Source organism: Condylura cristata, unplaced genomic scaffold (assembly GCF_000260355.1).
Source record: "Condylura cristata isolate star-nosed mole 26May11 unplaced genomic scaffold, ConCri1.0 scaffold00022, whole genome shotgun sequence".
In the NCBI taxonomy this organism is placed as follows: Eukaryota; Metazoa; Chordata; class Mammalia; order Eulipotyphla; family Talpidae; genus Condylura; species Condylura cristata.
In genome coordinates this window covers 23,973,444-23,989,555 of record NW_004567123.1, presented here as the reverse complement: position 1 = coordinate 23,989,555, position 16,112 = coordinate 23,973,444, and the positions used below count along the sequence as shown (strand labels likewise).

Sequence of the window (16,112 nt, the reverse complement as noted above, 5' to 3'; positions counted from 1 at the left end):
GGCACAGACTGGCTCCGTAGCCACATGTGGCACAATGCACAGATGGAGGTAGGGATGACAGTGTTTACGAGAAGCTGTGCCTGTCTGAGCCCTGGCCCAGTCACTCCCTAGCTGTGTGACCTGGGGTGACTTAAATTTCTTTAGGTGCCAATCACCTGCAACACGGAGATCAGCTATCTTGGAATTACTGAGAATGGTGCCTGGCAGAGAAAACATTATTATGTTATTTAAATAAAAGTGACCTCAAGTTAAACACGTCTCAAATCTAACTCATCTCCCCACCCTACCCTCAGTCTTATTCTCCCGCCCGTGTGTGTTCTAATGTGGCAGCATCTCCACCCACTCAAGCTAAAACGCAGCTCTTCCCATACCTTCTATTCTTTGGCCTTGCCTACTCTTTAGTCCTGCCAATTCTACCTAAAACTTTCCCCTGTTCCCTCCACCAGCACCACCTCCTCTTCTACACAGATACCTCAGGCCTCCTCCTCAAGACCATCCCATCACCAGCCTCACCCCTCTGATCCCAACAGCCTAACTGCTCAGGAACACCAATCTGATCATGCTCCTCTCCTCCCCCTAAGCCTCCCATGCTGCCCCACTGCTTGTTCAAGTACTGTGCAAAGCCCGCCAGAGCCTGCCCCAAATCTCCTCCTTCAGCTTCCTCTTCTACCAAGACCCTCAGTCTCTGCTCCAGTTGTGCCTGCTGCCTCCAAACCTACCAGGCTTTCGCACTTCTGGGCTGATCCCTATCTGCTGGCCTGCTGAGCCCCATCCACCCACCTTCCAGACCCAGCTCCAAGGTCACCACCACTGCTAACGATTCCCTTCCTCACTCTCACCCACCGCAGACAGACGGTTGTCAAATGCCGGCAAGGTCATGCCCTTTACCTGTGGCACTAGTCCCTTGTCTGATACACAGTAGGCACTTAATAAGAAAGTAATTTGGTATCTGGCAGCAATGCGGAAAATACTCAGGATTTAAAGGTACCACCTTTCTCTTTAAAGAGGTTGGGTCTCCCTGGGGGCACAGGAGTCTTGGCACTATCAAGCTATCCACAGTCACTGTGGCCTGAGTTCAATCTCCAGCCAGGGAGCTGACCCACATGGTGCGGCAGACCTCTCCTGTCTCGCACACTGCTCCCCTCAGCAGTGTATTCCAGTGCATCCACCTGTTCTGCTCCCCACTCTCTCTGGTGAATCCTCTCACACACATACCCCACCCCTAGCACCTCTGCCCTAAACCCCAGTTCTTGCACACATAAATAAATAAAATAAATCTTTAAAATAACATAAAATAGCCCAAGTTCCAAGCACAGACGCTCAAAGAGCCAAGTGTGTAGCTGGCCTGGAGCAGAGGGCAGGAGGTTCTACTCTGGAAAGTCATTACTACGGAACGCCACATGGCAAAGAAGAGCCCTGGGAAGGCAAGCTGACAGTGTTCCCTCCAGACCTAGCTCTAGTGCCCCTTCACTACCACTAAAAGTTGAAGCTGGGTAGGATACCAATACAGTCCCTCCTTTGTAAGAGCCCAGTTCATTCCTTTTCCAAGCTCCCAAGTTCGCCTCCTGGAGGTGAATTTTGGAATTGCCTACCTGAACTTGCCCTTTCAACTTGACATGATGCACAGATTGTAACTTATAGTCAGACAAACTCAGTGACCAGCGCAACCAAGTCTTACTGTGGCACAGTACCATTTGACCATGGCATTTACCTGCCATGTCCCTGACACCGGGAAAGAAGCCAGCAAGCAAGGTGGCAACAACCGGGGCTCTGGGCTAAAGTGTCCATTGCCACACCCTACACACCCTATCCATTTGCACGCATTTTTCCTCCCTGACCTTTAGACACCCAACCCGGCTGCAGTCTCATCCTGACTGGCAAGGAAACATGCCAGGGGCCCAATGCACCCAATACTATGCCACAGTAAGTCAGACAACACCAGAACCCACTGTGAGTGAAAACACGACCTAATGCAGGGGCATCTGCATTTTAGGAAGCCCCTGAAAAGCAGATCCCCCCTCTGCTTCACCCATTCATAAAAGGAGCGCTCTCGCTCTCCAGTCTGTGGCAGACCGCAGAAACCACAGCCTCTCACTTAGCCGCGTCTGCGTCAGCTACATCAACAGGTGGAGATGACTAGCAACCCCCGCAGCGCTGTCTGGGGACAGTCTCACAGGAACTTTTCCCTAAGTGATGCATTTCTTTGGCATCAAAGACCCTGAACGTGCGATCGAGTGATGGCTGACAGCCAGGGAAAGGGCAATCTGGTTTGGGACTTTAACTTAGATTTGAAACTAGAAGGATTACTGGTCCCCGCTCCTAGGGTGTGTCTGTCAGGCGTTAAACTCGGGCACAATTAGCACCGCTGGCAACAGAGGCTCTTCTCACTCTCTCGAGCCGCAAGCTGCGGCCAAGGGGGTCAGGGACAGGAGGGAGCAGGGACTAGCAAAAGGGGCGAGGCGGGGACCCCCAGGGCCACGCGGCCTCGGCTTCTGACTGCTGAAGAGGATCTCCCGTCCGACGGGGGGGCCCAGGCGACCCGAGGGGCCGGGTCGCGCTGCTCACCTCTCGCGCCGAGCGGAGCTGCTGGCGCAGCGCGTCCTTGCAGCCGTAGGGGCCGCCGGCGCCCGCGCCGCGGGGCTGGAAGTGCGCCTCGACGCGCGTGGCGCCGCGGTAAGCGCCCTGGTAGAAGGCGGGCCAGCCCAGCTCCAGCAGCGGGGGCTCCAGGTCCGACTGCTCGGGGAAGTAGGTCCCGGACGAGCAGTCGTGCGAAGAGCCGAACGAGTCCTCGGCCCCCGCCGCCGCGCCCTCCTCGCCCGGCCGCTCGGCCGCTCGCAGGATGGAGCGCACCTCATGGGGGTTCAAGAAACGGCCCAGGCGCTCGCGTCGCAGAAAGGCGGAGAAGGCGTCGGGGCCGCCGGCCACCAGCTCCTCGAGCGCGAGGCGCCGCGCCTCGCTGTACAGCTCGGTCGGGTTGGGTGGCCCGCACGGTGACAGGCAGGCGGCGGGCAGTTCGTCCAGGCCCTCGTGAAGCAGAGCCATGACAGCGATCGCTACCGACCGGATCGGACGAGTGCGGGCGTGCCGGCGGCTTTTTAAGCACGTTTGAATCTAACCGGCCGGCGCCCCGGCACTCCCATTGGCTGCCTTCGCCTAACGGCCGCGTCGGCACGGCATGGAGGCCCCGCCCCCTAATACTATTGGCTGCCTCAACTCCGGCCCCGCCCCGCTCCGTTGCAGGAACCCTGGACGGTGCGGAACCCACGCTCGGGGGCGGGGTTCCGTCGCGGAACCTAAACTTGGTGACTCTGTGTCTGCTGTGACTTGGCTGTGCCCGCCCCTGCACGGAATTCCGACCGCCGCTCTACTGGTTAACTAGAGAGGGGGTGTCCGGCCGGAGGGGCCGCGCGGACCAGGGCAACAGGGCAGGGACCACGAGTCCGGCCCCCGCAGCCTCGGGCGCCCCCTGCCGGCCCGCCCCACAGCGCAGTCCTACTAGCCGGGGCTCGCTCCCAGGCGCTGAAAGCGCTGATCCTGGGTTCTCAGGGCTTGCGGGTGTTCAACGGTGTTGCCTGCATTTAATCACTCATTCGTTCGTTCAAAATCGCCCGTCATCGTAATAGCCAATCCTTTAATTACATCCTCAGGTCGTCTTTTAGTCTCTCACTTCTTTAATTTTGCATGACAGAACCCCAGTTCTGGCAAAACACTCCGCTCTCCACCCACTTTCCGCTTGCCCCCCCCCCCCCGGGCCACCGTCATACAGGACTGAAGAAAAGTAAATGCATCTGTGCTGACTGGGTGTGTTTTAAATCCCTGAGCTTAAGTGGGCCCGTAGGTTGTCTTCTCGCCTACAATTCCCTCAAGCACGATACCGTTTCCTCTCTCTTAGAGGCGATAAGGAGACGCCCTTCCTAGCCCAATGGGAAAGCCAGCAGTCAGAGATCACGTACATGTGTCCATCACATCTACGGACCTCTGCTCAGTAGCGGCCTCGCAAACGCCAGCCCTTCCCCTGAGGTCCTGGGGTCCAGTTACTCTACAACTGACCGGGAACTTGGAGCAGCTATCCCCTCTCTCCTGGGTCATCAGCTCCCTTCTTGACTAGTCTATTCCTATTAACATACAAACGTGCTGAACTCTTCTCCCGGCTTTGACCCTACACTCCTCTAGAGCGTCCTCCCCATTTCTCTGCTCACTTTGACAACATCACACCTCCAAGGAGTAGTTTCTACTGACTCTTTCCAGTCCCGGTCCCCCTGCAGCCCCGTCCAAGCATTCCCTTCTCCACTGCTCAACCACAGACTCTCATTCAGATCATCATGAGCTCCACCCTACTAAATCCAACAGTCCACCTTTAGACCACACTGTCCTGTGTATGAGAAAATCAGTGTACACATGTGAAGTACTTCCTAATTGTAGTTACCATGATTGTTTAGAAACCAACAAACATTTAAAATGGATGAATGCCTGCTGCTGCTGCTTTCTTCTTGAGCTTTCCCTATCTCCACCCTGTTAGTGAGGTTTCTAAAGCCCATGTGTGGGGTCTTCCATATGTCCCTGCTCTGGCATCTAGTGTCCAGGAGGGCACAAGAAAAAGGACCATATTGTGGACAGTACAATCATATAGCTTGCCAGTGAGAATAAGCAGGTTCACTTGTGTTACTGTCATAACAATATAAAGTACTGCACAGAATCTTACTTCCCCACTATAAGCTCTATGGGGGAAAAGACTGGGGTGGGTGGGGGAAGTGGCTAGGACAGGTCAGAGCATGCCAAGAATAGAACAGAGATGAGGAAAGACCTGTTATATAGAAAGGTGTCATCACAAAGCCTTTGAAAGTGTGAGAAATCATCTGTATCTACAGGCTCCATGTCTATTTCAAAGGAAGCATCTAACAAGAGAATTTTGGTTCATCCTTGCTTGAACTCATCAGGTTTCAGCATCTCCAGACTAGAAAGCAAGCCTAGCCCAGGTGAGCCTCCACAGCACCCTCTTCAGGGCCCCCCCGCCCCCTGGAATGTCATCCGTGATGAGGGGCAGAGACCTACCTTCAATCCCAGGCTTTACCGCTTGTTGAATGCAAGTCAGTCCGGTTCAAAGGCGCTCACACCAATGACCACGGCCACACTAGTAGGTGTTATTAAAAGGAATTTAATAATCTTAATTAAAAACTCTTAACAGCGAATTCTGTCACAGGCCTTGGCAGCTGGGAGCAACTCCAGAGGTGTGTCCCTTTGGGGTGTGGTTGAGCCGCAGTCCTGGCCAGTGGCTTGCCACCGCCACATAGCAAGGAGCTACCTGGGAGTTACTTTAATACAATATCAAAGATCCGCGAGGGTTTTCATTTTTTTTAAAAAAAGTTTTAAATATATTAGACTCTCTTGATTGCCATTTTTACACAAAGCTGCTGATACAGTATACAGAGTTTTAACTTTTTTCACATAAAATACTTTTTTCTTGAATGTTCTCTGTACATCAGTGGCTTCTGGTCTGGTGAATTATTGCGGAGGGCTGGGGGTCTGCAGACTTTTCCTGGGTGCGCAGAGCCAGGCCCCGCACTGTGGCACTTACAATGCCCATAGGGAGCAGGCCCTCCGGCCAACAAGATTCCTGCGGCAGAGAGGGCTACACTTTTGGCAAAGGGAGTCACTTTTATGAATCTGTTCCACTGACCACAGGGCCCTTTGTTCTTGGTTGTCTCAGGGGAGGGGAGACTATCCAGGCAACAATAGCAAGGGTTATATACAGTCCTTCTGGGAAACTTCTAAGGCGTACCCTCTGGAAAGTGCGCCAGGATCCTGCTCTGGGAAAGCAGGTAGGAGAGAAGCTCAAGATCAAAAGGTATCTGACACCAATAACCAAAATGGTCTTATGTTATTACAAAACCAGCGAAGTGGCGGGGACCGATGGGAGACACATCTTGTTAGCTTTTTCTAAGCCTATTGAAACTGATCAAACGGTGCAGAGCAGTTTTGCCAATGCTGCATAATTTGATGAAGAATGATGTCCTGCCATCTTCAGCAGACCTAGGTCTAGCAGCTCTGAGCTATTGACCCAAAACTCACTGTGATAGCCACCACGTTTCAACTATTTGGGGGCACAGAGTAGAAGCGAAGCCCAGAGCTCACAGGGAGCCAGGTGGCACCTGCTTTAGAAGTAGCTTCCTTTACCGTGCCAGGAACTGCCACCAGATCTGAGTCTCAGCAGGAGCTGGGAATCTGGTCGACTTAGATTTCTACCAGCTCCCTGGTCTACACTGAACAAAAGGAAAAAGATGCATGAGGAAAGGCTGCAATGTTAAAGGAGAAGCTCCCTTCCTCCCAGATTGGGGTGAGGGGGGACATGGGGTACTAGACGGGTGTGAGGTGGGGGGGAGCAGGACTATGGAATAAGTGAGCAAAAATGAGCAAGAAGCAGTGAGTTTCAGAACCTGAGAGGTGTTTGGCAGCAAATTTCAGACTCCTTACTCTTTTAGACACTAATCTCAAACTATTATACAGTGCCCCAAAGATACTGGTCTGAAAGCAGCTAGCCCTGCAAATTCCAGACGGGATGGCATCTGTCTGGAACCCAAGATCCAGCATCTGCGTTTAGCGGCAAATGTTATCCAGGGAAGATCATGACAATGGTTTTGTGCCAAAAGGGACTTAGGACTCTAAGGATCTGTGAGCGGGAAAGCAAAGGGATGCTGGACCTAGAAGCAGTCATCTGCCTATCTCAGGTGCAATGAATGAGGCTATTGAGATCTTGAAAGATGGAAATTGAAAAGAGCAGTTGTCACTTCGTCTTGTTTCTCCTTCATTCCTAGGTACCAATATGGAGCCTGGTATGTCAGTGCTACTCATGAATTACATGCATTAATAAATCAATGACCCTTGTCCCAGCTTTGTCCCTCCAGGGACAACCCAGCAGGCCCACAGGGAAAATTCCCCAGGTACTTGAAATCCTAAAGGGAAATGGTTTATCCCTGACAGAAAACATGAGCTAATGCTCAAGTCTTTAGTAGGCTCTTGGGGAATGAGCTGGGACTCCCACCCTCCCAAGAGAGGAATGAGGCAGGAGGGAGGGTGCAAGTGGAGAGGGGAGGCCCGAGGGCTCAGAGTGGGCAATAAATGCCTCCCTTTCCAGCCCTTGAACAAACAGACCCCCCAAACCTGCACAGCTCTTAGGAGTGTGTGGCTTCCCTCAGCAGCCCCCAACTTGCAGCTTACGAGGGATTTCCATATCAGTCTGATCTAAACACTTTGAAAGCCAAAGGTATGTGTTTCTGGGTGACCCTGGCTCTGCTCTAGCCAGAGGCTAGGCTGATGGAGAGCCCACCCCACATCACAGGGCCGGGTCAGGAGTCATGTGCTCCGGTCTAGTCTCCAGATTGCCCCTTACCCTAGAATAGATCTGTCCTGGAGCTGGGCGGGGTGACCTGGCGCCGGGACTCTGCACCCAGCAGCTGCCCTGAGCCCCCTGCTCTCTGGCCCAGCAGCCCTGTACCTGGTAAGACATCACTGAGGTCCCTGGACACCCAGCTCCCTCTCTTGGCTACAGGAGCCCATGAGGGCAACAGTGCAGGACTGAGGCCAACAAGAGACAGAGCCCATAGCCAGAGTCGTGGCACAAAGGAGGGGTGTCTCTTCCAGCCCCCCCTCCCTGGCCCAGGTGCCCTCAGGGGAAATTTTTATAGGCTCAGAAAAAGAGGGCGAAAGGGAACACAGAGTTGTCCCCCAAATCCCAGAATCTAGACCTGGGGGGGCCCTTCAGAGGCCCCAAGGAGGTAGTTTTAGGATAAATAAAAGGCGCACAGAACAGGGAACTACCCTGCAGCTGTTAGTTATACCAGTGGGTTTTGGCTGGGCCTGTGGACTGCACCAGCTCATGGGCAATGCTTCCAAAGGGGCTCAAGAGAGAATGCAGTGGACAGGGGGCAGCAGCCTGCCCCCTGGTTCTCCCTTCCCAGCATCAGGGAGGCTGGGGTTGCAATTATAGGGCTGGAGGGAGACCCACCACCTCTCTGCTGAGTGCAGTGCAGGGCGTTGCCATGGGCACCTTGGATTTGTGGCGGGGAGGGGAGTGGGGGACACGGCTGCTCAGCAGGAGCAGCCTGGGGGCCCCGGAGCCAGGCAGGAGCCCACAAGGACCAGCTGGCCAACTAGATTCACCGAATCATTCCAGAAAAAGCAAAGCTGGGCCCAGGGTCCTGAGCACTCACTAGGGAGCTGTGGAGGCCCCAGCAGCCTCTCGCTGTGATGGCTCAGTCCAAGGAGAGTTGGATAAAATAGGCTGGATTGAAACAGTCTAAAGATTAATCTCTGGTTGCCAGAGATGCTCGTAGAAATTGACAACATGAACTCACCCCTCTCCCTAGAAAGCCGTTCCAAAGCAGCTCACATAGCTTCATTGTTCTGACACCCATCAGTAAAACCTAATGATCAGGACACTATCCACGGATGCAAGTCAGTGCAGTTACCTTCCACCTGGAGTTTCACAGCCTAAGGTAGTTGTTTTGTTTTGTTTTGTTTTTTTAAACCAAATACCCTTTGGGAACCACTAACTTTGCTCCCCCGCCTCTCCTCCACATTTTGATGCTTGCGCCCAAGAGAAAAATGGGGTCGGAGCTGTTCCAGGAGTGCAACAGCCTGGTTTCCCACCCTGGTACCGGGGTGGTCCCACAGGAATTTCCCAAAGCTGTGGGGAGCAGGCCTGTGCCCATCTCATCTAACCCATTGGGTCCATGGCTCCTTTTGAACACAGAGACGACTTCCTGCTCTTGTCAATTGTGGGTGGAGGCCCAGATCCTGGTCAGACTCTGGGCAAGACTTTGGGTCACCGATTAGCAGGCCCCTCTCCTGCTAAGGACATGTTGGCAGTGGTATCAGACTCTGAGACTTCACCTTGATCCTCTTGGAAATAGCTTGCAAATTCCCAGTCTCATCTGCTTCCCATGAGCCCAGCTGTGTCATTCCCGCACATGTTGACCGAGCGTGTGTGTGTTAATTATATGTGACATGCTAGTACTGGTCCAGAGAAGCCCTTGGGCACATCAGAACTGGTACCCTAGCCTGCCCTTCCATAACCTGACAGCAGGGGGCGTCAAGAAGCCACTGAGGGCCTGGTTTCTGATGGCAGACGATGCAGCAGGAAGCAGAACCGTAGGAAGTGGACATGCTATGGGCAGCTGAGTGAGAGGTGAGCCCAGCCTTCCTTTGGAAGGCTGGGCCCACCTCCCCCCACCACCCCAGTCGCCCTCTGAAGCCGCCCAGCAAGGCTGCTGGGTGGGCCTAGATTCCAGAGTCACCCCACCCCCACCCCGTTTTTCTCTCTCCATCAAGCGGAGACTAGGAGAGGCGGCAGCAACCGTGCACCTTCTCCTCCATCTCCTCCATGGGGGCCTTGAACTTTAAGAGCGGGGGATCTCCGCTGGTGACCGTGTAGTACACTGAAGTCCCGTTGCTGCTGTACGGTGAAGTTCTGCCTCCTATCAAGGGGGCCTTGCCTTCGCTGCTGCCCTCGCCCGTCCTGCCCACGCTGCCGCCCAGGTGGGTGCTCAGGAAGGGGTGGCTGAGCAGTTTGGCCGCAGCCCGCTGCCGCTTCAGCTCCAGGAGCGTCTGGGGGCTCTGCTCCTTGTAGCCACTCCAGGGCGGGGTGGCATCAGCCACCCCGGGGTTGCCATAGGCCACGTTGTAGTCGGGCACCTCGTGCACCTTCCAGACATCCCCGTTGGAGAGCGCATACTGGTAGGCGCTGACCGGCGCCCGGAGCCCGTTCTCAACAGGTACGTCCATCTCACTCCGGGGGATCTTGGCGGGGAATTCAGAGAGCAGCACAGGCTTCTCCAGCCTGGGGTTCTGAGGGGCAGAAGGACACTGTTATCAGCCAGCGGGTATGAAGCCAGGGGCCATGTGCACCTCTGCCGCGGGTGTTACTGTGTAGGGCTGTCCTCTGTCTGCGCTCCCTGCCTGGGTAGCAGGACGCCACATCCCTTCAGGCACCAAGCCCAGGCTTGGCCGGGGGCTGGACAAGACTCCAGGTCTAGCTAGTCCACTCACTCACGACGCAGTGGGCTTAGGGCTGGAGTCTTGCCTGACACTGGTTCACTCAAACTCAGTTCTGGGACATTTGCTGGAATGATTGGTGGGAAGAAGTCCTGTTTCTCTAGGAATGGGGTGGTAAGAAAGATGTCAGCTGGAGGGTGAGGGTGCCCCATCTCAAGGGGCTGGCTCAGCAGTGAAGCCATCATGAAGCAAGACTCTTACATAGAGAGACAGAAACAGAGACAGATAGAGGGAGGGAGAGAGGAAGGGAGAGAGAGAGGGAGAAAGAAAGAGAGAGAGAGAGGGAGGGAGATAGAGACAGAGACGGGGGGAGAGAGACGGAGGGAGAGACACAGAGAGAGAGAGACACGGAGGGAGGAAGAGACAGAGACGGAGAGAGAGGGAGAGAGACATGGAGAGAGAGAGAGAGAGAGAGAGAGAGAGAGAGGGAGGGAGGGAGGGAGGGAGAGAGAGAGACAGAGACAGAGAGGGGAGAGAGAGTGGGGAGAGAGCGAGAGCCCCGAGTTAATCAAGGCCTTCTTGGTGTGAGATGACTTGTTGGGTTTCGGTCACTTGTGCTGTCTCCCCTGTGTCCTGGCTCATCCCCACCAACCTCCCCTGAGGCGCTGAGACAGGAGGGGACACCAGGCTGGCTCCCTCCTCCCCAGGTAGTGGCCGCCAGGGCAGAGCGCAGGCCACTCACCGGGTCCTTGTTCTCCTGGTCTGTCCTGGCCTCCCGGATGTCCCCGTTGTAGGTGGCCGTGCGCTGATCCTCCACCGCACCCCGCTGCTGCCACAGGATGGCCTCCCCCTCGTACTCCTTCCGGTACAGGTTGGTCCTGTCCGACAGGCTGGCTCGACGCACCACCTTCCTGGGGGGGGAGAGGGGCAGCTGGGAGGCTGTGCCCAGGCGCAGCTGGCAGCAGGCCGGGCGCCCCAGCCGGCCCGCAGCCCACTCACCCACGGCTGCCCGCGCTGGACGTCCGCCGGCTCAGGGAGGACTTGTGCCGCAGCTGGGACTTCATGATCACGTCGTGCTTGTGTTTTAGCTCCAGCAGCAGGACCTTGAACTCCTCCTCCTCACACAGGTCTGAAGGGGCAGAGGAGTCCATGGTGGGGGGCGGGCAAGGGCCTGTGGCCCCCAAGATGCACTAGACCAAGGGAGACACCACCCCAGCCCACTGACACTCCCAATGTTTTAAGGGTCACACCAGGAGAAAACAACAGCAGCCTTATTTCCCCGGGGTACACCCCAGTCCTTAGAGGGGAGTCAGAACAGGATGTCCGGGTTCATGCACAGTTACAACTCTTAAGGTCATACACTCTGAGAGTGTTTCCAACTGGAGGCATCAACTCTACACTGATACAAGAAGTATGAAGAAAACACATGAAAGAAACAAGCAGGCGCCGGTGGAGACCAGGCAGCCAGATGTGCAGGGGCTGGGACATCCGTGTCTCCCTCTCCACTCACCCCACCCCCTTCTTCCAGTCCTCCATCTACTGATTCATTGACCCAATCATTCATCCATAGATTCATCCCCTACCCACCTCTTCTTTTTTTTTTTTTTAGTTTTTTTTTTCCTTCTTTTTTTCCTTTTTTTTTCCATCTCAATTGTAATTCCCGTGGGTTTCCCATTACCATGTCACCCGTGTGCCATCACCATAATCCCATGCACTTCCCTCCCCACCCCCCTGTTTTTGATCCCATTCCCCACTCCACCCCCACAGAATGTCTCTGGTCTATGGTTGTTCATTATTCTTGTTATTTTCTCGCCTGGTCCATTATACTCCTGCTATGAGTGAAACCATCTGGTATTTTTCTTTCTCTTTCTGGCTTATCTCACTAAGCATGATCTTTTCCAGCTCCATCCAAGTTGCTGCAAAAGACATGTGTTTCTCTTTTTTGGCTGCTGAGTAATATTCCATTGTATATATGTACCACATCTTTTTTATCCAGTCATATACTTTTTGGGCATTTGGGCTGCTTCCATGTTTTTCCAATTGTAAATAAAGCAGCAGTAAACATGGGGGTGCAGGTATCTTTTTCAATCAGTGTTTTTGTGTCTTTTGGGTAGATACCTAGGAGTGGGATTGCTGGGTCGTAGGGAAGCTCCATGTTTAGCAGTTTGAGGAACCTCCAGACAGTTTTCCATAGTGGTTGTACTAGTTTGCATTCCCACCAGCAGTGCAGGAGAGTTCCTTTTTCTCCACATCCTTGCCAACATTTGTTGTTGCTAGTTGTTTGAAGATGTGCCATTCTCACTGGGGTGAGCCTACCCACCTCTTCTTATCCACCCATCCACCCACCCTTCCACTCATCCATCCATCCACCCATTCACTTACCTGTATGCTCACCCATGTGTCCATGCGTCTGCTAATCTATCAGCCGTTAATGTATTCATTCATCCTTCTCTCCATCTACACACCAATGCACCATGTGCCCAGTCATACATTCAGCCATGTATCCCACTAACCATGAAAAACTGATGATTTCCTATTGTGTACCAGGCATCGTGTGGAACTCACCTATTGGCATCTCATCCATGGATGTTCTAGCACTGAGACTGGCCCCGTGGGACACCAACAGCTCTGCCATCTGCATCTGAAATACAAGAATATGGCCCAGTTTCCCTGGCCAGTGCTCAGGAAGTGTGGGAGATGGCGAGAGCTCCCAAGGTCTCTTAGGATGGGATCAAAGAATGATGGGAGCTAAGGTGACTCCCAGGGAAGGCTCTGAGTCCTGGAGCCAGGAACTGCAACACATGCAATGGGCTTGGCCCTCTTCCAGCACACCTTGGCCATGCCAAGGTTCAGAAGGAGTCATCTATAGCCCTGGCGCTCTCTAGAGCTAAGGAGTGGTTGTACAAGATACAATCAGAGTTTTCTGTCTGGGAAACCAATGGAGAAACTACTCAAAGTAGAGACATGGAGAATTTTCTAATTTGACAAATGTCATTATTATCTTGTCAGGAAATAATATCGTAATCATTTTGTGGAGCTCCCTAGACCTTTTCAGGTCCCACATACCAGCTATAGACAACACCTGGGTGGGTCTTGTGTTCTTGTGAAACAACTCCCGGGCCAAGGACAGCAGGAGACCCTGCACCAGCCTCTCTCGTGCATGGGTGAGAACTACCTGTCCCCAGAAGGCAGCTGCATGCAGGGGTTCCCAGCCGTCGCAGTCCTTCACGTCCACGCGCACTCCATGGTCCAGCAGGAGTTCTGCCGCGCGCAGGAATCCGTTAGCTCCAGCTATGTGCAGCTGCAGGAAAGGAAAGAAGTGAGCATTGCTGATGCTCCCCGCATTTGGAAGCAGGATTGCCCATACTCTACCCCTGCCCCAGATCGCTGGAGGATGAGTAGAATGGAACAGAATGAGATGAAAATACCAGCCACACTGCAGTATTGTCAAGTCTACAGTCTGGACATAGGAGGTAAGACAGAGAGTGAGCTCTGCTTCCCTGTGGCTGATCTTAGAGCCCCTGCAATGAAGGCAAGAGAGCTTACTAGGTGCTTCCTGTCAAGGAGCCCTGTAAAGGGGATTTTTTTAAGATTTATTTATTTATGCCTACAGAACTGGGGTACTGGCCAGAGGTGCAGGGGTAGTGAGAGGATTCACCAGGATAGAGTGGGGAGCAGAACAGGCAAACTGACAAAGTACACTGCTGAGGGGAGCAGCGGGCGGGTCAGGAGAGGTCTCCCGCGCCATGTGGGTCACCTCCAGGGCAGGGATTGAACTCATGCGGAAGTGGTTTTCGCTTCTTAGTGCTGTGCTTTAAACTGCTGTGTCACCAGAGAGGGCCCTAAAAGGCATCTTATGGTCTAATACGATGGTGTTAAAATGTGACTACAAATTCTTGACACACTTCCCTTTGAAAGACGAATAACTGCTCTCCCCTTGAGTGTGGATCAGAACAAACAACTGTTTTCCAACAAATCAGTTACTGTGAAGTGGTTGGGTATGATTTCTGCAGATTTGACCTCTTGGATCCATTGTTCTAAGAAGAGGCAACCACCTGTTGTGAGGATCCTCAAACAGTCCTGAGGGGAGGTCCTATGGTGGTGAAAAATAGACCTCCAGACAACATCAGCACTCACTTGCCAGCCAGGCTGCCAGCCTGAAAGTGGACCTTCCAGCCCAGTCCAATCTTTAGATTCTGCAGCCCTCAGAAACATCACGACTGCAACCTCATGAGACAGACCCCAAATAAGAGCCATCCAGTTGGACTGTACCCAATTCCCTGACCCACAGAAACTGGGGTAAGACAATAAAAGTTCATTATTGTTTAAAGATGCCAAGTTTGGGAACAGAGTCTTACGCAGCAATGCACAACCAATACATCCAATAAGGGGAAGTCCCATGTTGAGCTCCCAATTGTATCTGCACCTTTCTGGCCTCTCGGGATGAAGTCACCTGCACAGTTTGGTTGTTCCTCCTGCTCAATTTCCCAGAAAATACTCAAGTACTTAATATGTGACAAACATTCAGTAAGTAGACTGAGATAGTGTGTAAGCACCAGAGACCCCTAGGTTAGAACAAGGCACAATGCGGGAATGGGAGAAGGCGAGAAGGCAAAGATAAGCCAAGAGCCCAGGCTGAGTGGGAGAGAGAGATCAGAGACCTGGGGGGACAGAGGACAGGCTGGAAGGAAACCAGAGGCAACCACAGAGGGCTCTGGGGGAAGAGGGGTCAGCAGCACCCCAACCAGTGAGACAGAGGAGCACCACCCTAGAGGGAGCACGCACAGGAGCACCTGCGGTTAGGACGTCCAGCACAACCTGGTGTTGACGCCCACAGCAGCTCCCTGTCTCTACTGGACTCCACGTGGAGCACTGGGCTAAGCAGATCTGAGCATTGACCCAGCTGGTTGAACAGGGCATGAGGTAGAGAGTGGGGCTGAGGAACCTCTGGGCCACCAGCTTAGGTCTGAAGATGGGGAGGGGACCTCGGTGAGCCCTGTCTGACGAGCTCAAGATCCTGAAACCAAAAGCAAAAATTCTGTTTCACTCTCTAAGATACTCTTAGTTCAAGTGGATTGCACTCCTGCAGCTCACCAGAAACTAACGAGACTATGGTGACCACACACAGCGAATAGCACCAGAAAGCACTAGCAGGTGAATTTCACCCGTAAAATCACATGGAAGAGTTCACTTGTGTGCGCTCTCTGTCATTCTTTGCTGAAGCTGTGGTTCATTTTCATAACAAACCAACTCGACACTCACTTGCTGCTGTTTTTGTAAGAAAAAGGGAAATTTCGAAATATGTAACCGACAACATTGCACACAAAGATCACAAAGGATCATCTAACTATTGCTGTGTCCTGCCAAGAAGTATTTAACTCCTGAGGAAACCAAAGGAGTCTGATAACAAGCACTGCCTGGTAGCACTGTATTTTCAACTAGTCTTTTAATTATGTTCGTGAAGTCTGTTGATACTTACCTAATTTCTTGAAAATAAATGAGGTGAATCTCATTCGAATGAGTACTGCTGTGGACAGCAATTTCTATGATAAAGCACGTCCATCTAGAAGTGTGTGACAAACACTCAGCCGTCTCATGCTGTTCTGGAAGTGTACTAGGACACAGATGTGATGCTATTAAAGCAGCTCAGTAACAGAACAGTAGGATGACTACTAAAATGTCACAAGTGACTGCCAGAATTTTACAGAGTGCTTTATAATGTTGTAGTGCTTTGTTTTGCTGTTTAGGCAGTAAATAATATTGCTAATAGTATCATGTCTCTTATCCACAGACTCCAGGTTTAGATACCTCCCAACCAAAAACAAAAATACCGAAACCCTCCCTGGGTGCTGATGCCCAGCCTGGAGCCCAAGCCTGGGGCAGGGTCCAGCCACGGGCTGGGGTGGTGGGACATGCTCTTGGTTTCAGTTTAGAGGCTGCAGGTGCAGATCTCCCCTCATACTGGGCTGCATTATGCTGTGAGAGCCTCCAGAGAGGACAAGGATTCCCTAGTCATGGGCACTCAAACAGAAAGGATGAGTGGGGCAGACTGGGCAGATCTGAGAGAGATGGTTTGATTGTTCCCTATTTCCAAAGTCTAGTAATGTAGGTGACACTAGGGA

At 52.9% G+C, this 16,112-nt stretch overlaps 2 protein-coding genes across 3 annotated transcripts in view; both read right to left on the bottom strand.

The window, feature by feature from the left end:
- FAM83D (family with sequence similarity 83, member D) overlaps positions 1 to 3,042 on the bottom strand; it is an 18,198-nt gene extending 15,156 nt beyond the window's left edge. Inside the window, exon 1 of the mRNA XM_004687380.2 lies at positions 2,566 to 3,042. Within this exon, the coding sequence (XP_004687437.1) occupies positions 2,566 to 3,042 (477 nt within the window). The remainder of the gene's footprint in view (positions 1 to 2,565) is intronic.
- A 6,240-nt stretch (positions 3,043 to 9,282) lies between these two features.
- PPP1R16B (protein phosphatase 1, regulatory subunit 16B) overlaps positions 9,283 to 16,112 on the bottom strand; it is an 88,970-nt gene continuing 82,140 nt past the window's right edge. The window contains exons 7-11 of one of the 2 annotated variants that reach the window (XM_004687379.2): positions 13,166 to 13,291; positions 12,556 to 12,631; positions 10,990 to 11,119; positions 10,733 to 10,901; positions 9,283 to 9,843 (exon numbers count right to left, since the gene is read on the bottom strand). In XM_004687379.2, coding sequence (XP_004687436.1) covers positions 9,334 to 9,843; positions 10,733 to 10,901; positions 10,990 to 11,119; positions 12,556 to 12,631; positions 13,166 to 13,291 — 1,011 coding nt within the window. In that variant the 3' untranslated portion in view covers positions 9,283 to 9,333. The remainder of the gene's footprint in view (positions 9,844 to 10,732; positions 10,902 to 10,989; positions 11,120 to 12,555; positions 12,632 to 13,165; positions 13,292 to 16,112) is intronic. The other variant, XM_012728407.1, reaches the window with a different exon arrangement.